The sequence below is a fragment of the Piliocolobus tephrosceles genome, chromosome X, assembly GCF_002776525.5.
Source record: "Piliocolobus tephrosceles isolate RC106 chromosome X, ASM277652v3, whole genome shotgun sequence".
NCBI classification, from domain to species: Eukaryota; Metazoa; Chordata; class Mammalia; order Primates; family Cercopithecidae; genus Piliocolobus; species Piliocolobus tephrosceles.
Genome location: NC_045455.1, coordinates 14,545,925 through 14,570,474, shown reverse-complemented (window position 1 = coordinate 14,570,474; position 24,550 = coordinate 14,545,925). Strand labels below are relative to the sequence as shown.

The 24,550-nt window shown below is 43.8% G+C and overlaps 1 protein-coding gene across 5 annotated transcripts in view; it reads right to left on the bottom strand.

The window, feature by feature from the left end:
• Nucleotides 1-24,544, bottom strand: part of DOCK9 (dedicator of cytokinesis 9) — a 299,398-nt gene extending 274,854 nt beyond the window's left edge. For 3 of the 5 annotated variants that reach the window (XM_023218031.2, XM_023218032.2, XM_023218035.2), the window contains exon 1: nucleotides 24,305-24,544. In XM_023218031.2, coding sequence (XP_023073799.1) covers nucleotides 24,305-24,433 — 129 coding nt within the window. In that variant the 5' untranslated portion in view covers nucleotides 24,434-24,544. The remainder of the gene's footprint in view (nucleotides 1-24,304) is intronic. The other 2 variants (XM_023218033.3, XM_023218034.3) reach the window with 1 other exon arrangement.
• Nucleotides 24,545-24,550: the final 6 nt, after the last annotated feature.

Sequence of the window (24,550 nt, the reverse complement as noted above, 5' to 3'; positions counted from 1 at the left end):
TAAAGACACGGAAAGAATGAGGGGCACTTGTCTGCATTCGCTCCCGCAAGCCTTCTACAACAGGATATCGCCATCCGCTGCCTACTTTTCTGCTTTTTGTTCACTGCTCGTAACAGGAAAACTCGCTTTCCTGCTTTCTCAATACCAAATGGGTTACTCTTGCGAGGGAAAACATCCCTTCAGAATCCACCCCAGGGCTCCACAGAAGGCAAGAGAAACAAAAGCTGCACCATTCTCTCCCCAAATATTCCACTGGCAGGCAGCCCGGGACCGCGCCAGCTCAGTGGTTTAATATCCTGTCTCTTTGGCAGAAAAGGGAGAGAGAATTATGGAGCTGCCGGCCCAGGGTCTCCAAATCTACTCTGCGGGTGTTACCATTTGCTGGGCACCCATCATGACACCATCTTTCGCAAAAAGATAAACCAGCCACTGTCAGATGAGGGACAGAATTAGGAAAAGACCCACGTGAAGGTGCAAGACTCAGAATCCGAGAGGTCCAGGAAAGCCAGCAACAGAAGGAATCACTCTCTGTGTCAGAATATTAGAGAAGGATTTAAGAAACAAAGGAAAAGAACCAACAGGAAGGCTTGTGCAAAGTCTAGACAGAGGTAAGGTAGAAAAGAACAGGGACAAACGAACGATGAAAAGCAAGCCTAGGGCATACTAAAAGATGTCACACTCTATTCATGGCCAGTGAGCCAAAACGACACTGCTGGTGACAGCCCTACAGCCCTACTCAGACTGTGGGGTACCTTCCCAGCCTAGAAGGCCTCACCCAGCAGAGATACACACATTCCTACCAAATGCTGAGGCTAGGCCTCACCTGGATGTGGGTACCCAGGGGGCCAAACACCTTCCTCCACCCTGCAACTCCCACAAGTCACCAGACACCATGTCATCAGCCCTCCCTTTGCCTCGGGTGAGCATCCATATGCCTCCCAACCTGACACCCCTTGGTTTCTGGGGCCCAAACCAACCACTTCAACGGAAACATCCTCCAACTACCATCTTCACTTGCCTACAACAGGGCCTCTCAAACCATGTGTGGTGAGGGTCCTCTTTCTCCTCCAAGCCACTGAGGACCAATACTTTTATAAAATACAAATAATCATGACAATTACTAATAAATGAAATAAAAAACAAAGACATACAAAATATAAGCCCCAAATTTTTGCTAGATTCAACAGATTTAATGATACCCTGTCGATGTGTTAAAAGTTTCTAAACACGAATTCTCAACTATTTTTTTTTTCCGTTCATCTTCAAACACAACTCATCTTGTCACAGGTCAGTTATAAACAGTTCACAGACCGATCCGTCCACAGGTTTCACGCTGAGGAGCACTCGCTTCCAACGTGAAACGGAGGCTCAACACCTTCACGGCCTCACCTCCTACTATGCTTCTCTATTATGAAGCCTTCTACTAAGACCTGTAGATCTTCTTCCATTTGAAGTAAACTCTCCTTTATCCTCCACCTTTTTCTCTCATCTTCTCTCTTCACCAGTTAGCTTTCTCCTGACCCTCACAGATGTCTTGGTCAAAGATGTAAATCAAGACTTAGGAATGAGTCACTGGAACACAGGCAGTAGCTCAATTCTCTGAAAGTGAAAGGAGAACAGCAGGTCCCCATTTTCTAGGGGATGGCCACAATAGGAAGCTGAAAGGGAAAATAATGAAACAGAGAGAAGGATGCAAAGAAAGCCTTATCATTATAACTGCCGTAACTATATCGATAAATAACAGGTAGCAGTGACAGTATTTGGATATCAAAGGAAGGTGGAGTTTCAAAGAAAAGAGAGAGATCTATGGTCACATGAAGCAAAGAAATCTAAGAGGAGGAAAACTGAGAGCAGTTTTCCATCTATAATTTATCAATCCATGCAGTGACTGAGCTTTTATTTGGAAATGTGAAAGAAGTTCACAGCTAAAAATGAACCGGGGCCCCAGTTGCACATCTATTTTCTCTCACCTGGAAAAAGTAAACTACAAAAACGTTCAAAAAAGCATAACAAAATAGATTACCTAACTTTATATCCTCTCTCTAAATAACTATTTATGAGCTTACCATTTTTAAAGGCTTAATTTTTCCCACCAAAGGGGAACGTGGAAAGGACATTCCTGAAAACTGGTATGAAGTCAAAATGTCAGCTTTGAAGACAGTGATGGAGAAGACAGCTGGTCGGGGGCCTCACGATTAAGCACACTGATTATGACTGAGTATTTTAAAAAGGACAAGATAAATGGTTTTTAAACCTGTATGTTCTACCCTAAACACTCGCTAAAAAATGAAGGTCCCCTAATAGCTCACTGCTAATCCGTTTCTCTCCTCGTGGTTTATAAAGGGAGATGAGATTTTCATCTGTCTGCAGTGGTTTATCTGAAATTATCTGAAAGCGAAGGACCAGATAAATTCTACACTCTCCTCAAGGCCTGTGTAACGGGCTGGGTGTTCTCAGGTTCTGCATCATCACACTCCCAGCCACAGTCAGGCATGGCTGAAACCTAAGGCTATAGTTAATGCCTCTTGCTTTTTGACCTCACCTGGCCAGGGAGCTCCAAGCTCACTGTGTGGTGGGAGGAAGGATTATTATTAATCAAAATGCACTGAATAAATATATGTCCTAATCTAATCAGGTTCAAATACACATCAGCTTAATCCCAAAATACTTCTTACACGTAACTTACACATTACTTCATGCCCTCATTACCTCCTGCCTAAATTATGGCAAAAGTCTCCTGAGTAACACCTCAACCCCCAGCTTTCTAACCCCACCCATTCCCCAGCAACTAAGCTCTGACAACACAGTCACTGTATTCCCACGGCAAAGTTCTAATCTTGACGCCTTCCCGCTCGAAAACCCACAACAAAGAATCAAGTCAACACGCCACAGCCTGGCCTTGTCTACCCTCCTCACTCCCTGGGTGACCAGAATCTGTGTACCTCTAACTCTCCTTACATGTCATCAGACTCAGCTACTCACTGTTTCCCAAGTACACCCCACGATTTCCTTCCTCGAGGCCTGCACTCCTATGGGTCCCTCTATCCAGAATAATTTGTATCTCTCACATTTCCTTCATTACCTTTTTCCTGATTCCCTCCACTGGAGGTAATCTCTCTCCTGAGGCCTCTTTAACGCTTTACTTATAACTCTCCAATGATACAATCTTTTATTAGGTGTACATGAAGCTAATTTTGCAATCTTCTCTCTCCTATTAGTCAGTCGGCAAGATGGGACAGGATCTGTCTCGCTCATCCTGATTCTTCAAAGCACCTAGCACAGTGCTTGGCACATAGTTCGGACTCAACAAATGTGTTCACTTAATTGATGCATGTGTGAAATTTAAAGTTTATCAGTTCAGACATATGTGGGAAACAATTTTCAAGCATCCATAAAATACATGTGCATGCTTATTTATTTGCCAATCAAATAAATACTTGCTCATTTCTTTTTTTTTTTTTTTTTTGCAAGCTTGCCTCCCGGGTTCACGCCATTCTCCTGCCTCAGCCTCCCGGGTAGCTGGGACTACAGGTGCCGCCACCTCGCCCGGCTAGTTTTTTGTAGTTTTTAGTAGAGACGGGGTTTCACCTTGTTAGCCAGGATGGTCTCGATCTCCTGACCTCGTGATCCGCCTGTCTCGGCCTCCCAAAGTGCTGGGATTACAGGCTTGAGCCACCGCGCCCGGCCACTTGCTCATTTCTTTACCCAGGAGATTAACATGACCCACACATGTCCTGAATGGCAAAAGTAAAAAAGATAAAACTAAACAAAGATCAAGGCTAACACAAGTGTACGCATCTTTACTTAAGAACCAACTTCAGTACTTTAGCATGTTTCTTAGCACTCAAAAAGTGGTGTTTTTCTAGAAACAATGACCATTGGCCCCATTGCAAATCAGCAGAATGTCACGTTGTTTCCAAAAGCCCCCAAGGTAAGTATTCAGCATCTTTTACAATCACTAAAACCCCAAGGAATGGTGCCATGCAAATTTGCGTTCCATGGAGCTTTAAAAAAGATTGAATTTTCTTTTCATGCCCAGTACACACAATCATTTCAGATTATTTTTAATCTAGAACTCCACAAAAACTGATTTCATTTTCAATTCTAATGAAAACTGGTTTCATTTTCAATTCTGTATCAACTATGACAGACAAAGAACTATAATAATATACTATGTTACCTAACATAAATTTAATATGTTTATATACTATATTATTTAAGAAGCTTAACATGGCTTCTGGGGTTAATTAAGGACATCATCAAGATCCAAATCCTTGCATATTTTGGGGATATTTTCACCTACAGAGCGTATTCTAAATGCCAAGAGAAATAAATCTCATAAATGTCCTGTTTTCCCCGTTAGCTTAAAAGGAAATTACCTGCATACAGCTACAAAATACTAATTTTAGGAGTCCTTAGGATGTTAATAGCTACATTACCAAAAAATAAAAGACCTCCCATCCCATCTCTCTAGCCTGTTCCTTGGAGTCCTGGCCCACAATTCTCACTGCATGCATCTCATTCACGGTCATTTCTTCTGCCACTACCCAGAATCTTTACAAGAGAAATATCCTATCACTACTCCCACAAGTAACAGGCACATTACATGTCCTTTCTGACATGCGAAAGGAATGTAATAGATAAGTAGGTCCCAGTACGTTTCTGCTACCCAGAAGGCTGACTTCAGTCTTGACACCTTCCTACAAACTCCATCTGCACTGGCCACAACCTTCCTTCTTCCTTCCAGGAGCAAAATAGCCAAGAGGCAGAGGACCCTCAAAGAGGACCTCAACACCAAAGCTCTCTGGGTCACATCTGTGTTCCTTTGTCCACTCCAGATTCCATGCTCCTTGAAGACAAGGATAGTGTCTTCACCAAATGTTTACCTTTCTTTAGTGTTTGTTGAGTCAATGAATTATCAGTGACAACCTGAGACCTACTCAACACTAAGGTATGACAGCTTTAAAAACTTCAAACAGCACTGCATTTTTCTCTGCTAACATCATCATTAAGAACTCAAAAATGACTCAAGATCTGCTAAGATCCTCAACTAAAAGAGGACATTGAATCCTCTCCAAATTCCAGGGAAAGATGCCCTGGCCTGAGAATGTGGAAAAAGATCACAAGGGAAGCCTGCAGCAGAGAAGACTGGATTCCATCTGGCCTCTGCCCCCTCCTCTCCCAAAGGTCACTACAGATGGAAGTGAGCTCCAAGTCTGCACCAGGCCAGACTCAAAACCAAATGATATGGTCAGAAAGGAATCAACTCTGCAGCTTAAATCAACTCCAGGCTGGTCAGTGACTTCTCCATTGCGCAGGTGCCACCCATAGGCACCAGGCCAAGACCATAAACGAGTAAGTAGTATGGGCAAAATCCCGTTTTCCTGACCTGAAATGCAATGTCACTGGAATATGCTGATTCTCCCAATAAGTTGCCTAGGAGATTGTGAGGTAGGGCTGCTTTGGGGCCCACTGCCCAGGGTGGAGGATATCCAAGATGCCAAGACTCCACACTGTAAGGATAGAAGATTTTTTTTTTTCTTTTTTTCTCAATGTCTAACAACTGAAGCCATGAAAAACACATCTGTAGTTCTCTCAAATTCTGGGAGCTATTCTGAAACTCTCCCCCCTCAAATGGAGTTCCCTAAGCCTACAGAAAGAACCCATTCCCAGTACCCCACATGTGGTTCTCCACAGCCCATAATCCACAACTCCCCACCTCCCAACCCAGCACTGACACTCTAGACCAGGATATGGAATCACCAACTATGACTATCCTCAATTCAAGAAACCCTCATCTGCTATTGGTGATCCTTTTTCTCTCATGCCACCTCTTACACATGATGGAAATCTCAACACCAATGTGTTTGGTAACTTCCGGGAGAAACCAACACTGTCAGGAATCTCTGCCCCTCTGAGTGTTCAGTGACGAACTAATAAAGTCTCTTTAAAAACATAATACCCCGGCCGGGCGTGGTGGCTTAACCTGTAATCCCAGCACCTTGGGAGGCCCAGGCGGGCAGATCACCTGAGGTCAGAAGTTCGAAACCAGCCTGGCCAACATGGAGAAACCTCGTCTCTACTAAAATTACAAAAATTAGCTGGGTACAGTGGTGGGCGCCTGTAATCCCAGGTACTGGGGAGGCTGAAGCAGAATCACTTGAACCCGGGAGGCGGAGGCTGCAGTGAGCCGAGATCACGCCACTGCACTCCAGCCTGGGCGAAGAGGGAGACTCTGTCTCAAAAAAAACAAAACTAACAAACCAAAAAAAAACCCTAATACCTCAATCAGTTTTTCACAAACTCCACAGAAATTAGTTAAGCATGTACATCCTTCAGTTTAAAAAAAAAAAAAAATCATTTAACAGCAGTTACTTTCGATCTTTTAGGAAAAAATAACATAGAAGATTCTTAAAAGAATAGTGAAGGAAAATAAAAACGGCAAAATGAACACAGTAAAAGCCTGGGAAGGAAAAAGTTAACCTAAGAGATTAAATATCCTGTAAATTCTAGCTAGTGTAATAGTTTACAGATGAACCTACTATAAATATTATGGCACCTCTGCTATCACCATAGGAACTCTGCTTTCTACTTAATACAACAACAATATGTTAGAATGACAGATTAAATAAGTCCTCTAAACAATCTTAGAAATGCAACTCTTTCTATAATAATACAGTTTGAACAAAATTGTCATTTACAGCTGAATATTTATTTTAGCCAACGCAATGCAGGCTGAAATGTAAAATGACCTAGATTAACAGAGCTTATTCTACACTAACAAATTTTAGGTTAATAGGCCCAGGAAGGTTTTTTCTCAAGTCACATCATAATTTTAACCAAAGTACATGTAAAACTGTGATATTCTGTCCCTTCAATAACATTGACTACTAAATTAGTTCTTCCTTCATGAATAAGTTACCAATGAGACTTTTTTTAGATTAATTTTGTAATTTTTGCTCTTTATTTCTTTCTCCCTTTCATCCTAATACCCCTTAAACAGAAATGCAGAACTCCTTTCTTGGCTTGTGGAAACATGAGTGTCAATTTCACCAACAAACTAGCTTGGACTAATGAAATATACAAGCAGGGAGGAGATCCATGGTGCAAACAGATGTTTCATAGTCTCCTATTATCTCATTACCAACAACACTTGACAACACACAAGCGTAAACAAAGTAATGTGATTATTTTCTATAGTCACCAGAAAATTCACTGGACCAGGAGTCGGCAAACTCAATTCTGTTCTTGTCTCTATAACTAGCTGTATGATCACAAAGGCTTATCCATGGCTGACCTCATCTTCCTCATCTGCAAAATTAGGAAGTTGGACCAGACGACCTCCAAAGATAACTTTCATTCTCCAAAAGAATATGATTTCACTTTCATGCCATGCATTTCTATAAACCCAGAGAATTAGTGGTACTTTCCAAAAAATATGTTTAATGATTCGAGTTAATCACTTGAAAGTTTTCAAGAAACTCCAACTTCAAAATTATATCTTAAAATGTTTTGATGCTTTTAGACAATCTCTGCCATCTTGCCAGGAAAAGGGTTAAGGATAGCTAGGTGACCTTAATTAAACAAGTCACTTGATTTCTCTGGTCTTTAATTCCTCATCAAGAAACGGAAATAATAAAACTATCCCTGTCTATCTGACCAGATTTTCCGGAGGCCAAAGATAAGACCTTTTTTTTAAAAAAAAAAAAAAAAAGAACTTTATAAAACAGTCAAACGCAAAGTTTCATTGTTTCACAGGGGCATCCCGCCTCTTTGAGCATTAAATGCAAGGCTCTTAGCCGGGCGCGGTGGCTCAAACCTGTAATCCCAGCACTTTGGGAGGCCGAGATGGGCGGATCACGAGGTCAGGAGATCAAGACCATCCTGGCTAACAAGGTGAAACCCCGTCTCTACTAAAAAATACAAAAAACTAGCTGGGCGAGGTGGCGGGCACCTGTAGTCCCAGCTACTCGGGAGGCTGAGGCAGGAGAATGGCATAAACCCAGGAGGCGGAGCTTGCAGTGAGCTGAGATCAGGCCACTGCACTCCAGCCTGGGCGACAGAGTGAGACTCCGTCTCAAAAAAAAAAAAAACGCAAGGCTCTTAACTGTTGACAATATTTTTGCTTCCAACATGCATGTGTGTGCCCTCACTTCGGGAACATATTTTACATCACAATGCCCATGTGTACAAGCACTAAGATATACAAGTGTAATTTTCAAGCACACCAATTTGAATGTCTTACATGTAGTACAAACTTTCCTTCCAATATTCAACGTATTTGCTTTTTCTTAATAGATTATTACCTATTCACTTAAGAAAGTAAAACAGGTGGGAAATCCTGGAATATATAAAGAACAAATCATACTCCTATCTTGTCATGTGTTTCCTTCCAACATTTTTCTTATACATAAAGTTTTCACACAATTGCGACCACACACACTTCTGCTTACTGCTTTTTTTTTCCTCAACAATATAATTTTCCTGTGTTACAAATTCTCCTCAAGCAGCACTTTAAAGGGTTATACGGTATTTCTTTAGCTTGCCCCCATAAATAACCACAGCTTGCACTTAGTATTCACTGTGTGCCAGGCCCTATTCTAAGTGCTTTATATGCAATTGCTTGCTTAAGTACAAAGATCTATGGGGTAAGTGCTATTAAAATGTCCACTCTCTGGGTGAAGAAACTGAGAAGGCAGAACTAGTCGATGGAAGAGCTGGGGCTGAAGCCTCCTAAGCCCAAGTTCTCATGCACTATATCCTACTGCCATCCATGGCAAGAACTATCACCCTAGTAACAGAAACTTGGTTATACAACTGCATTGCTATGTTTATAACTGAGGGAATAAACATTTCATATTTAACTTATTCTTGAAACAAGAGAATGGCTTACTTTAGAATCTGTAAGATCATAAAACTTTCTTCCATGAACAAAATATTACTTTTTCTTTCACAAAAAAGTAAACAGTTCTGTATATTACAGTTAACTCTTGAACAATGCAGGAGTTAGAGGTACCAACACCCTGTACAGTCAAAAATCTACCTAAAACTTTTCACTCCCCAAAAACCTGGCTAATAGCCTACAATTGACTAGAAGCCTTACTGATAAAATAAACAATTAACACATATTTTTGTGTGATATATACTATACTGGTTTTTTTGTTTTGTTTTGTTTTTGTAACAGGGTCTTGCTCTTTTGCCCAGGCTGGAGTGGAGTGGTGTGAACACAGCTCACTGCAGCCTCAACCTCCCAGGCTCAAGCCACCCTCCCACTTCAGCCTCCTGAGTAGCTGGAACTACACGTGCATGCCACCATGCCTGGCTAATTTTTTTTTGCCATGTTGCCCAGGCTGGCCTTGAACTTCTGGATTCAAGCTATCCATCCACCTTGGTCTTCCAAAGTGCTGCAATTACAGGCGTCACTGTGCCCTGCTATTATACTCTATTCTTATAATCAAGTATGCTAGAGAAAAGAAAACATTATTAATCATTAAGGAAGAGAAAATATATTTACTATTTGTTAAATGGAAGTGGATCATCATAAAGGACTTCATCGTCTTCATACTGAGTCGAGTAAGGAAGAGGATGAGGAGGGACTGGTCTTGCTGTCTCAGGGGTGGCAAAGGCAGAAGAGGTGGAGGAGGTGGAACAGGAGGCAAGAGAGGCAGGCACACTAGGTGTAACTGTACAGAAATCCATAATTTCTGTCTTGCTTTTTAGTTTTTTAATTTCTCTAAATATGTTTCTATATAGTACCAATCCTTCCACCATTTGCTTTAGTTTCAGTGCCGGTATCTTAAAGGGATTCATGCCATAAAAGAAGTCAAAAGCACTCTTGAATAATTAGAATGCTTCTGCCAGACTGTCTGACATCAACTTCTTTTCTGGCAGTGCCTCTTCTTCCACGTCTTCTTCCTCATCAAGGAGCAGTAGTTCTGAAGCACCAGTCTCCACCACTCTTTTGTTAGTTGCTCTGGTGTGGTGTCTATTAGCGCTTGAATTTCTCCAAGATCTTTATCTTGAAACCCTTCACCCCAGGCCCACCTTTTTTGCTATATCCACAATCTCTTTCATGATTTCCTTGATTGGCTCTGTCATAAATCCTGTGAAGTCATGCACAACATCTGGACACAGTTTTCTCCAGCAGAAATGTGTTTCAGACTTGATGGCTTTCACTGCTTTTTGTATAACAATGACGGTATCCTTCAATGATACACTCCTTCCAGACTTTCATGATGTTTTCTTTGGGTTGTCTTCCACAGCGCTATGATCCTTTCCATAAAGTACAGTGTCCACTAAGCCTTAAAGGTCCTTATGGCCCCTGATTTAGAGGGTGAAGTAGGACATTGTGTTTGGGAACAAGTAGACCACTTCAATGTCTTTGGTGTTGAACTCATGTGTTCTGGGTGGCCAGGGGCATTGTATAATATCAAAAGAACTTTAAAAGGCATTCTCTTGTTACCAAGGTCCTTCCTGACTTCAGGGACAAAGCACTGATGAAACTGAGGGAACCTAAAGATGGGGTTTGGCATCAGCTCACCCCCACCAGAGCATTCTTTCATGCATCCCCAGTGATCACAAAACCCATACCACTACCTCGCTGATGCTATCTATACCCACTAAGCCTGAGGCTTTAGTCATACAAAGAAAACAGCCATTCTAAATTGTCCTTCTGTGGTCTCAGAATGTTTAACCATGCCTTTTACTTAAAGAATTCCAGGGGCCAGGCATGGTGGCACACACATGTAATCCCAGCACTTGGGACACCAAGATAGGATGATCACTTGAACTCGAGTTTGAGACTAGCCTGGGCAACATGGCAAAACCCCATCTCTACAAAAAATACAAAATTGAGCTAGGCATCATGGCACACACTTATAATCCCAGCTACCTGCAAGGCTGAGATGGGAGGATTGATTGCTTGAGCCCGGGAGGTCAAGGCTTCAGGGAGCCAAAATCACACCACTGCACTCCAGCCTGGGTAACAGACCCTGTCTCAAAAAAAGAAAAAGAATTCCAGGAATTGGCCATAGGAGGTCCAAAATATGGAACCAAGGTTGCAGTGTCTGACCTCAGGAAGGAATGCTGACCAACTGATTTAAAGCCTTGTTGCCATCCGCCAGACCACCAGGTGGCCCATCACTCAAGACAACCATCGCAACCAGATATTCTGACCAACCAGATATTCTGACCTGCATCCCCTACCACATGCTTTGCCCAGCCCACGCTGCATATCCTACCCCGATGTCAATTCCCACACTTTGCCTAATAAAAAATCCCTACAGGCTCAGACAGTTGGCCAAGGAATTCTCTCTCTTGTTCTGCCTCCCTTATGCTCAGGCATAAGCTCCAATGAAGGCTTTTCTTTAGGCCTCATGTCAATTTCTATTGCATTGAGGGCCCAAGAACCCATGGCTGGTAACAAAACCAATCCAGAAAAAAGGTTCTCCTTGCCCAGGTCTTCTTATACAATGAAAAGACTGGCAGCTAGTATTGATCTTTTCCCTTCAAGGCTTGGGGGTTGGCAGCTTTATAGAAAAGGGCAGTCCTGATCATAAACCTGATTGCATTTGCACAAAACAGTAGAGTCGGCCTAAGCCTTCCTGCCTTCAATCCTGGTGCTCACTTTTCTTCCTTACTAAAAAATGTCCTTTGTGGCATTTTTTCCAGAATAGAGCACTTTAATCTGTATTAAAACCCTGTTCAGGCAGATATCCTTTCTCCTCAATGATTTTCTTAACGGCATCTGGGAGTTTGTATGCTGCCTCTTGGTTGGCAGAACTGCTGCTCCTGTTATCTTGATATTTTTAAAGCCAAAACTCTTTCTAGAATTATCAAGCCATCCTTTGCTGGCATTAGATTCTCCAGCTTCAGATCTTTCACATTCTTTTTGCTTTAAGTTGTCATATAACGACTTCACTTTTTCTCAAGTCATTAGTCTATAAGTATTCCTTTCTAGAGCAATTCTGTGCCCACATAAAAGCTGCATTTTCACTACAAGATAAAAAGGTATTTTGCAAGAAGTACAAGGTTTTTATGCCTGCTGATGCAGCTACAGAAACAGCTCACAAATTTCCTTTTCTTTTTTCACAATGGTCCTTAAACTGGATTAATTTATCTTAAAATGGCAGGTAGTTGCAGCTGCAGACCACAGTCTACAAAATATATCAAGTAATTCAACTATTTCTTGTAATGTCATGACTTCTCTCTGTTTCCTAGGAGCACTTCCAGGATCTCTGTAAGGGCTGGCACTTTGTAAGGGTCCAATGGTGTTGTTCAATGTCTATGGTATTGCACTAAACATGATATACAAGAAGGCAAGAGATCACTTTTTACTGCAATAAGCAATTTACTAGAGAGAAAAGAAAAATAGCTCGGAGCAGTCTGAGCTATGTGAACTATGCAGGCCCAGAGAAGAGACACGAGTATGGGACTTCGGGTCACCCCACTCTGTGCCCAAGGGCAACTGTTTAAAGTCATTTGGTTCCTGACTAGCTGCCTCCCCCATTATCTTCATGTTCCCAGAATGTGTAATACAAAGAACAAAAGATAGCCAGTCAATAATTCATGTTGTTTTCATGTGAATTATTGGTAGACAACTCAGAAACTGCCTCTTCTTTTCCTTTAAAAATCCCTTGTAACTACTGTTAATCAGAGTGTAAATTCAGGGCAATTTGAACCTTTGCTCCTGAGTTGCAGCAAGCTTGGCCCAAATAAACTCTCTACTTACATTAAATTTTGCCTCCTCTTCTTCTTTTTGGGTTCTCTTTTATGGAAAGAGGAACTGCTCACATGGAGATGATTGGTGTCATATGATGCTTTAAGTGGATATTCACAACACAACACTCACCACAATAGCTACAGGAGGTGGCTATGAAATCATTACAGTAATACAATATGTACTGTAGTTAATTTTATGTAGTTATGATTTAATGTTGCATCTTTATATCCATTTCTCTGGACTGTAAATAGCACCATGTATGGTCTGTGTGTGCATAAGTTTTGACAACTTTTAACTTTTTATAATAGATTTGTGTGTCATTTACAGTAGCAAATGATAAAATAGACTAGTATCTACACATTATTTTATGTATTAATGACATACTTTTTCCTTAATTTCTTCAACAGCTATGTAGTTCATCTGCGAGTTTTTTCAAATTGGTGCACATCTCCAAAACTGTTTACTATACACTTATTTTTTTAATCTGCATATAAGTGGACCTGTGCAGTTCAAACACACGTTGTTCAAAGGTCAGCTGTAGTATGCTTTTTTTTTTTTTTTTTTGAGACAGTCTCGCTTTCACCCAGGCTAGAGTGCAGTGACTCAATCATAGCTCACCACAGCCAGGACTTCCTGGGCTTAAGTGATCCTCTCATCTCAGCCTCCTGAGTAGCTAGGGACTACAGGCGTGTGCCACCACACCCAGCTAATTTTTTCTTTTCTTCTTCTTCTTTTTTTTTTTAGAGATGCGTTCTCACTTTGTTGCCCAGGCTGGTCTCAAACTCCTAGGCTCAAGTGTTGCCCCACCTCAGCCTCCCGAAGTGCTGGGATTACAGGTGTTAGCCACTGCACCTGGCCAACAGCACTATTTACAACTTTATTTTTTTAACTTAGCATGGTAAACATCTTTCCTTAGAATATTTGCCTATCTGTATGACTGAACATCTACTTTGTTAAGACAAAATGTTTAAAAAATAGACTACATGAATCTCAATTTGAATCTCAATCTATTTTAAGAGTTTTAAAATAAACTTCATGGGCTTAATAGAGACCCTGGGTAGTTCATGACCATCTGCTTTCAGATTCACTTTCAGATTAACATTCAATAGAGTGGGGAAGTCTCTACCACAGGCCCTGGCCCAGCCTGTCTTCCAATGTCACCACACCCAAGCACTATCTTAATTGTATTTATCCCTGTCAACCTCAAAGAAAGAGAGGTACGAAGATTCAAAGTTCTGATCAGATAGTACATCTCCTTGCTACCAGTTCACCAATAAAGAGCCAAGAAAGAAATAGAAAGTAAAAGTATAAAATAAGATAAATTCACTGATAGTCAAAAAAGCAACAGAAAATAAAGGTGTAAACAATATAATGTCACCACCCACGTGCTCCTTGCAAAACTCATTATTCAGTGAATGAACAGCACTCCCAGTGATTTTTATTCCTTGTATTTTTGTTTTGTTTTGCTTTCTTTCAGACAAATGAGTTACTAAATATTTAACACAAGAGTTAGATCAGTGTCTTCTTTTACACACTGGAGCTCTATGGAATTGGTGAAAACAAATGGTCCTAACAAAGGAAATTAATCTTAAACATTTTGTACCAAGATGTGTGGCTGCTTTAAAATCCTATGCAAAGATCATACGGATTTACTGACAATCTGAACAGTTTTTCCTAAACGAAAACAAACACAGAACCAGCCTCAAAGTGATACACATTCTGATGTGCAAGAATATCAGCAAATTTGTCATATGTAGCAATGAGAAACTCATGATATGATAGAGCCTGTGCATTAGGAAAATTAATCAGGCAGCAGGAGGAAAACTGGGATGAAATAAACAGAAATAGGTGCAGGGAAGAGAAAGTAGAGGTAATAGGAAATAAGAAAAGGATAAAATTAAGATATAGAGTCAGATGTGGCGTTTTCAGGGTTTGTTCGTACATCCAAAACATATGACTGAGCCCCTGCTATGTGCCAGGCCCTGGGAAAACAAACCATGGTGAACCAAAGTACAGGGAGGGAAAAAGACATTCAGCAAATGCACAAAAATAAATAAATAAATAAATTGTGATAAGTGATCAAAAGAAAGGAACAGGCAGTTCATGTTTTAGTTTGGGTGGATAGGCCAGGACATATGACTACAGTTTCAAAGGCCAGAGAGAGTGGCCTGGCAACTGAGAAGGGTGGCCAAGAGTCATTATTATCCTAGGCAGAAGTGAGAGCTTCTTACTTCCTGAAGTATGAGAGAGGCTGGAATACATGAGGATCTAACAGCCCAGCCAGTGAATAATGGGAGGGTGGTGTCTGGTAAGGAGAGAGCCTTATGGTCCAAGGGAAAGAGTTTGTATCCCAAGGGCAACTAACGTCTTCAGGGTTCAGAACTGAACCTATAAGGATGGAGTAATTACGGTAGCAAAGAAACCAGGTAAGAAGGATCCTATCCCCTATGATATGGTTTGGCTCTGTGTCCCCAGCCAAATCCCCAGTGTGGGAGGAGGGGCAGACTTCCCCCTTGCTGTTCTCGTGATAGAGTTCTCATGAGATCCGGTTGTTTAAAAGTGTGTAGCACCTCTCCCTGTGCTCTCCCTCTTTCTTGCCAGCCATGTGTAGATGTGCCTGTTTCCCCTTCGCCTTCTGCCATGATTGTAAGTTTCCTGAGGCCTCTCCAGAAGCAGAAGCCTGTACAGCCTGCAGAACCATAAGCCAATTAAACCTCTTTTCTTTATAAATTACCCAATCTCAGGTATGCCTTTATCGCAGTGCAAAAATGGACTAATACACCCTACTACTGCACAAACCGGGAAAGAAAGGAGACCGGAAAGGGGATGCCAGGTTGCAGCAGGCATCAGTGCTGCTCACCAAAGATGTGAGTCCTCCTTGCAGATACACAGAAAGGATTGTACTTCCCTGCCCCTGGAGTTCAGTGCTGCCATGTGATTTGCTTTGCCACACAGACCTGCCACATTCAAGATGGGGGCTGTCCCATCAACTGAGGTCCCAGGACAATATGGAATTAGGCTCCCAGCCCACACTCAATGGAGAGGTAGTGTGCGGAAGACATAAACCTTTCTGTTCTAAGCCACTGAGACCTGGGAGTCCTTGGTCCCATAACGACTGATTCATGACAGAACGTAATGAATGTAGTGGTTCTTGAAAGAGGAAGGCAAAGGAGATAAACAGAAGAGACACAGGAGGAGTTACAGGTTTCAAAGCTGGTGATGAACACAGACACTCCCCACTAAAACAAGAATGTAAAAAGGACAACCTAACTTGGGATGTAAAGTGGCAATTTATGTTTCATAGATGCTGAACTTACGGAGCTGGTAGGACAGCCAAGAAGAAGAGTCAGGCAGGGAAACAGAAAAGCAGGTCTAGGGCAGGGCAGGGTGGGGCACAGCGTGTGGTAGAAGGGGGAGAATCAGAACTAGAGATAAAACTGTGGAAATTGCAATGAGATGGTGCCCCCCTTCGTAGTAAAAGGAAAACATTAAATTCTATAAACCAGTGGCGGAGAAGAGACCCTTTAGGAACGCCCCTGTGTGGTGACTGCAGCAAAAAGAGTGAAGAAGACACAGGAACAGACATCAGAGAAGAAGGGGGAGGCGCAGGAGAATCCTGTTCCACAGAAGGGAAGAGGGTGCTGGGTGGTATGGGGTGAGCACTGAGAGGCCGCCCCACACTAAGGACACGAGCAGGTCACGGGGATAGGGAGCTGTGGACGGTGAGGAAGCAGAGGCAGACCAAACAGCCAGTGTAGAAGTAAAGACAAGAGCTGGGTCAGTAGAGCCAAGAAGCCCCAGGCCAGGGAATAGCCAAGGGAAAAGCCTCTGACAAATAGTCTCCGGCATCTCAGAAACTCCCAGCCCTCCCTCTCTCCACCACTTGCTAAATTCTGAGCAACTTTTTAAAATTGCAGAAGCTCAAATATACGACAGGAAGAAAAAGAACTATCTCTTAGAATTAAGTGGCCTTGCCCTGAGGGCTCCAATTATCACAGTACATTCTCAAAATCATTTCTCCTGTCAATATTGACCAAAGTAATAAAAGTAATACATGTCAATTGTAGAAATCTGGGGAGGACAGAAAATCAGAAGAAAAAAGTGAACTTCCCATCATCCCACATCCAAAGATAACCACTGTTAACATTCTGCATTCTGGTTCATGTTAAAGACTAAACATAGATAGGTCAGTCAACGAATGTACATGAGAGATTTATGCTAAAGAAAAACAATTTTATGACAGGTACACTTTTAAAATCTCATGCTTATCAAACCTACATTCCATGCTGTACAGTACAGCTTATGCCCATGTGAGCGTGGCCCTGGAGTTATAGAATGGGGTAGCCCTCCAAGCAAAAGGTTTAACTTAACACTGTGACCGAGAGATCTCTAAAGACAAATAGCTACAGGGCAAATATTGTTTCTAAGCTTACTGTTTGACTTTCACCGGTATGGTACTTACAGAGACAGACGTTTAGTGTTAACATGGGGAGGCAACAGGCAGAGTGGCTAGGAGTTCTGGGTGTGAAATTATAGTGCTCAGCTTCAAGACCCAGCCCCCGTACCTACACCTGTGACCTTTAGGGGACTTAACCTGTGTGTGAAGTCCTCAGATGCATTCTAGGGCATCATAGGTGGGTCAATAAATGCTGGCTCCAGAAATATTCAGTCAAGATAATCAATCTTTTCCTTTAGTAACATAATAAGAGCTTGCATTTGCTAAGCACTCACTATTAACTACTTTACATGCATTTTCTTACTTAATCTTTACTTTTAAAAAACTCTCTAAGATAATAATACCTACCAATCCCAATTCTCAGATGAGCAAACTAAGGCTCGGGCAATGTACGTTGCTCGAAGTCCTCAGCCAAACAGTGGCAAAGCCAGGGCTCACCTCCAAAGCCCAGGTCCAGCTGGTTTCTTCCTGAACTTGCATACTTTAAAAATCCCTCTCCAGGCCGGGCATGGTGGCTCATGCCTGTAATACCAGCACTTTGGGAGGCCGAAGTGGGTGAATCACGTGAGGTCAGGAGTTCAAGACCAGCCTGGCCAACATGGTGAAACCCCGTCTCTACTAAAAATACAAACATAAGCTGGGTGTGGTGGCACATGCCTGTAATTCCAACTACCTGGGAGGTTGAGGCAGGAGAATCACTTGAGCCCGGGTGGCAGAGGTTGCAGTGAGCCAAGATTGCACCGCTGCACTCCAGCCTGGGTGACAGAGTGAGACTCCATCTCAAATAAATAAATAAATACATAAATATCCCTCTCCACTCTATGTGCTATAAGGTATGGCTCCAACATTATTATTTGTAATACCATTTACTGAGGGGTAACTCACCATATCCGACTACTGCTCTCATGATACCTAAGTGCCTACACACACAGGCCTGCTACTGGATTTTCCCTTCCATGTCACACCTCCCATCCCAGTCTTGGGCCTGCCTGCCTGACAGAAAGCAGTCACACTATTTACTCTCAGGATTACACTTAGGGAAGGTCTCTCTAGGAAGCATATGTTCATGGCTGGTTTGAACTTCTTTCCTGAAATAGGTTTCAAAAAGACAAATGAAAAAATCTATTTCAGGATGTGCTCTCAGCCAATCAATGAAATTGTTCCCAAAGTTGGCAACTGTATTTTCAAAACTTCTCTCCCTTGCTCCAAAAACTTGCTCTTCTTTGCCCAAGTTGCTCTGCTCCTTCTTGGTCTTACCTGGGCATACTAAGCATTTGCTCGATTTCTTATTCTTTCCTAGAAAAAAAGGATAAGTCTCCCTTATCTCTGCATCTTCCAGGTCCAGGTGAATTCTTTTTGTTTTTGAGATGGAGTCTTGCTCTGTCGCCCAGGTTGGAGTGCAGTGGCGCCACCTCGGCTCACTGCAAGCCCCGCCTCCTGGGTTCACGCCATTCTCCTGCCTCAGCCTCCTGAGTAGCTGGGACTACAGACACCCGCCACCACAGCCGGCTAACCTTTTGTATTTTTAGTAGAGACGGGGTTTCACTGTGTTAGCCGGGATGGCCTCGATTTCCCGACCTCGTGATCCACCCCCCCTCAGCTTCCCAAAGTGCTGGGATTACAGGCGTGAGCCACCGTGCCTGGCCGGTCCAGTTTAACTCTTAATAAATTCTTTCCCGAATACACTGGTTCTGTGCTTTCATCTTCCTGTGGTCTCTGAACCACACGTTTGACTCTTTCCATAGTGCGCCTTAGTACTGTTAGTCACCTTAGTGTAGGTGACTGACCCGTCCACCTGTTTAGATCATAAACCCTGCATGGGCAAGGGCCTACTCTGATGTGGTATCATGTTCTTAGCACCCAGCAGAGAACCCTGCCCCAGAGTCGGCCCTCAGTAAATGTGGACAGTGATTTCACAGTTCCTTCCCTCCCTGTTCAAACTCAAGGCCTCACTAATGTCCTCCTGACTACTGATAGTCAAATGGACTAGAAGGCAAAGGAGTGGAGCCTTCTGCTGGTTATCTCGTCCGATATGCACCTCCACCCTGCTTCCTGTATTTTGGGACATTTCTGTTTTCTCCACTGAGGGGTGGAGAAAAACAGTGCAGAGAAGCTCTGGCCAGTTATCAGCTTACTGACATCTGATTTTAAATTATAGCCAAAAACGAGATTTTACCTTTCTTGAGAATTTCAAAGAACATTACCGGGGTCTCACGTTACCTCCGATAGCACTGGAATCTTGAGCTGAATAAACGGGGCAGTGCGGGAAGCCTCAGGCGGACTCAGGGACATTACTACCCCATACTTCCTGTCTGCCCTCCTCCAGTAACAGCCAAGCGAAATTTAGCAACGACCTGACTTGGTTTCATTTGCATTGTTGGAACTCAAAGGGGTGTGGAGTGGCATCGTTGGCAAGGGCTTGACATCGAAGAAGAGTCTGAAGCTGAACATAGTGAGATAAGATCAGTACGGAAGCCAGGCAGCCAGAAGACTTATGTATTACTACCCAAGTGCAGGACAGTCAGCACACCCAGGCAAAGGGATGTGACCTGATATTCACACAAATCTTTCAGAGAAAAGACACTTGCAGGCCTTAAGTGGTATTAATACATCCTCTTAGATCCAGGCCATTATGATGCCATCTTTAATACATCTGAAAGACCTGAGGTAAAATCCTTTCCAGAGCTCCAAAAGTAATCATAACTCAACCCTGCTCAGGGAATTCTTTCTAGCTTTTCTTCTGGGCTTGCATACGTTCTGAACATGCCACCTTCCTGACTTTTCTAAATTATGGAAAGCTAATTCTGAAACTGTGAGGATTCTTCCTTCATTACCAAAAATCATAAATTACTTTTCCTACAGTTAAAAACGTTCCTAGTAGTACCTCCACTACTTTTATAAAAGCAGCTTAGGGCTGGGTATGCTGACTCGCACCTGTACTCCCAGGAGTTTGGAATTGCTTGCGCCCAGTTCGAGACCAGCCTGGGCAACAGGGCAAAACCCCATCTCTACAAAAAATACAAACATTAGCCAGGCATGGTGGTGCATGCCCATAGTCCCAGTTACTCTGGAGGCGGAGGTGAGAGGACTGCATGTACCCAGGAATTCAAAGGCTGTAGCAAGCCGTGATTGTGCCGCTACACTCCAGCCTGGGTGACAGATAAAGACTGTCTCTAAAACAATAATAAATAAGGCCAGGCACAGTGGCTCACCCCTGTAATCCCAATACTTTGGGAGGCCAAGGTGGGTGGATCACCTGAGGTAAGGAGTTCGAAACCAGCCTGGCCAAATTGGCGAAACCCCGTCTCTACTCAAAAATACAAAAAATTAGCCAGGTGTAGTGGCGGGCACCTGTAATCCCAGCTATGCAGGAGAACCACTTGAACCAGGGAGGCGGAGGTTGCAGTAAGCCAAGATCATGCCACTGCATTCCAGCCTAGGTGACAAGAGCAAGACCCTGTCTCAAAAAAAAAAAAAAAAGAATAAATAATAAATAAAAACAGCTTCAAATAGAAGCCCATTGGTGGAATAAGGGACTCTAGAAAAAACCAAGTATGTCTCTTATTTAACAGAGCAGGAATGTTCAGAGACATTAAGCAACAGTCCAAGGGGACTTAAGTAGCTGGTAGAATATACACCAGCCACTGTCTAAGAGCTTCACCCACCCACATAGCTCAATTAATCCTTCCAACTACAATACAAGGAAAGCATAATTATCATCTCCAATCTAAAGATGAGGAAACTGAGCCCCAACAAGGTTAAGTTATATACCTAAGACTGTACAGCTGGTGAGGCATGGAACCAGGTTTACAACCCATGCTCTGAACTACTAAACCTCTAAGATTAAAACCCAGAAGTCCTGACCCCATGGAGGGTTCTCTCCATTATAAAGAATTCTGGCTGGGCGCGGTGGGTCGCTCACTCCTGTAATCCCTGCACTTTGGAAGGCCGAGGCGGGCGGATCACCCGAGGTCAGGAGTTTGAGACCAGCCTAGCCAACATGATGAAACCCTGTCCCTACTAAAAATACAAAACTTATCCGGGCATGGTAGAACACACCTGTAATCCCAGCTACTCGGGAGGCTGAGGCAGAAGAATCACTCAAATCTGGGAGGCAGAGATTGCGGTAAGCCAAGATCGCACCACTGCACTGCAGCCTGACAACAAGGTGAGACTCCATCTCAGAAAAAAAAAAGAATTCTAAAGCTCATGAAAGAGCTAACCATGTCTGACAAGGTCTGCAAAGCTTTTTTAGGCCCTGATTAGAACAAACTAACAATCAAAGATTTTTAAAAATAATCTGGGAAATGTGAAGTGCATACTAACAAGTTGTTAATTTATCATAATGACGTTATAGTTATGTAAGAATAGACCCTATTTTTAAGTAATGTATACTAGTTATATAGAGGTGAAATGATATAAGGCCTGGGACTCACAATCACACATGAGAAAGAATAGGAAGAAGAGACATATGAAGCAAGTTTGGCAAAATTTTGATAATTATTCAATCTGAATGATGAAATATGAAGGTTCATTATACTATTCTCTCTACTTTTTGTATGTTTATTTTCAAGCTTTTCAAACACATTAATACAAAATCATTCATAAAGGTCCACGAACCTGAACCCATGAAAAATGAAGCTACTGAACAATGAAAAATGGGTGAGCCCACGTTATGTTTACATTTTAAAGCTTGTTTTTAATGGCAGCCTTTATCATCTGCTGAACTATTTAATTTCATTGTTTCTGATCTTATGACCATCCACTCATCAATACTTGAAGCGTGGGAAGAGTTATTAAACGCATACGTAGTTTAATTTTTTTAAATCCATCTGCAGAACTGCTTTATTAGTCAGCTAGTTAAGAATATTTATTGAGCATTTATGTTGTGAGCATTGTATTAGCGCTGACCCAAGTTATCAGACACAGAGCAGAGTAATTACTTCCATCTAAGGACATATTCACAGACCATGGGTTGCTGCTCTGCCTCCTGAGAAGTCCAGGGTTACCTCACCTCACCTCTCAGACCTTCACACAATGAAGCTGGGCCAGAACTTATGCAGCAGGTGCACCTGCTGTGGCTCCCTGGCAGACACTGGAGCCATAAGAGGAAGTAGGCAGTGGCAGAGTACCAGGCAGGAGGTGGGGGGATGAGGTGTGTGGGTAATTTTTAGTATCTGTAGGCCCTCCCAGATTCTTCCCTCTGCAATTCAGAACCATCACAATGCATTTCCTATTTCCCATTCAGCCAGGCGCCCTCACATGCCAGAGCAAGCCCACCTGCTTCCCTGCATTTTGTATCAGTTCCATCACAGGTTTTGTCAGACAAGTGACCACAGACAGACAAGACTAAGAGTTAAGACAACAGCCAGGCCATCTGGCTCTTCATGCATAAGGGTGTCCAGGGAAAACGGATGTACTACTAAAGTATCATGACATAACACAGTTGGCAGCCCGTCACACGTGGGAATGGACACTCCTAGGTCACCATTAGTAGGCCATCCTCCAACAGGAAGGGGATATTCAGGGACCACGTCTGCACCAGCACTGCTGGGCTCCACCAGCACGGCTTATTAAACCAGTACCTGCAGCACCTTGGAAATTATGGCACACTAGTACACTTTATTTACTCCTGTTCTGCCTCCAATCCCTGACGACCACGGCAGGCCCCAGATAAAGGAACCAAGTTCTGTGTGAGAACAGAAAAGATGCCAAAGAAGTTGCAGACTTTATCCTTAACATGCACTGGCAAAAGTCAGGAAGATGCAGGAAGCCATACAGAAGTTAGCTGGTTATGGAAGAGATGGCCAGGTTCTGGTGTATTCCCAACTCCTGCTCTACTCCTTACCTAATCGACTTCCCTAAAATAGGAAAATTAAATCCCTGTTTACTACGGATCAAACTGGAGTTTGAGGAATCTGGAGAGAGTTGGCAGAGCTAGCAATCGAGAGAAAATTCAAACTGAGCAAATTGGACATAGGAATCAGCGAAGTTTCATCTCCAGTCTCCACAAACGTCATTCACACAATTCTGTGTCTGCCCAGGAAGGGCATCGATGTGCCACCAAAATGATGCATCTGCCCCTGTGTTAAGGGGCCCGGCACTCTGCCCCGACACTCCCCAACACATCACACCACAAAGCCCAGACAATCACTTCCAAGGCCCATCTTCTTGCACTGTTCCAACAAACACCACAAGTCACACCCACCCACAAACAAACCCGTTTCAAGAAAACAAATGCCGGCGGCAACGCAAGGGGCTGCTAAAAGTTCCCAGCTGCCTGGCAGAGCTCGCTCCTGCTCAAACGTCGCTCCACTCCCGCACCATCCAGGTGAACCGGGTTGCAGCGCGTTTCCAAATACAGCAGAACCAGCACTGGCTGTGAAAAACTTAATAGAAAACTTCATCTTCCTCACACACTCAGAGGCCTAGTCTCTAAAGACGTCCCGCCACGTGCAGATTCATTTTGGGTTGCTCGCTTTGCTTGCTTCGAACCCCCAAACGTCACAGGAATTTGCACCAATGCTAAATTAGCGAGGGTTCCCTTCATGCCCCCCAAGCCTCCCTAAAAGGCTGCCAAACTTCAGGATACCAGCTTGGGGCGGGGGCGCAGGAGAGAATGCCGAAGCCCTTCCCTCCTGGAGTTCAGCCCACTCAAAGGGTTCGCAGGGGCATCTCCCACCCTGAGCGCAGACTGGATGAGGAAGCCCCATCTCAATTCCCCTGTGCCCCTCCAAAACACGGGAGGAGAGAGAGGCTGGGGGAGAGATGCGGGGGATGGGGGACAGTGTAATTTCCCAGTTGACAGAAAGCAGGTAAATTGGGAGAAAGCGGGGTGAAAAGAGTGAGAGGGCCACGTCACTCCGCGGAAATTTCCCAGGAGGAAGGGGGCAGCTATGGGGACAGAATCTTGGGTGGCCGGGAAGGGTCTGGGAGTTGCAACCCCTCCAAGACCTTCTCTTCTTCCCCGTCCAGCCCCCTCCCGCCGGCCCCACCTCTAGATTCCGCGGACCCAGCACGGTCTGCCGCTCCGCCTCAGCCCTGCCGACTAAGAGGCGCCCGGCCCGGGCCCGCAGCTGCCTGCGCCCCCTCCTCCCTCCCCCGGCCCGCGGTCGTCCCGCACTCACCAGGAGCACCGAGCCGCGCACCACCTCAGACACGCTCTGCCGCAGCTCGGCCGCCGTGCCCGGCTTACTCAGCGCCCGGGTGAACTTCCGAGTCTCCGCCGAGGCGGGGAGCAGCGGCGGCTGCGACATCCTCCGGCCCCCGCCGCCTCCGCCTCCGCCTGCTCCCGCGGCCCGGCCCGGCCGCGCGGCCGCCAGGTGCGCCCTCGGCGCCCGGCCCGCTCCGCCTGCAGCTCGCGGCGCCGCCGC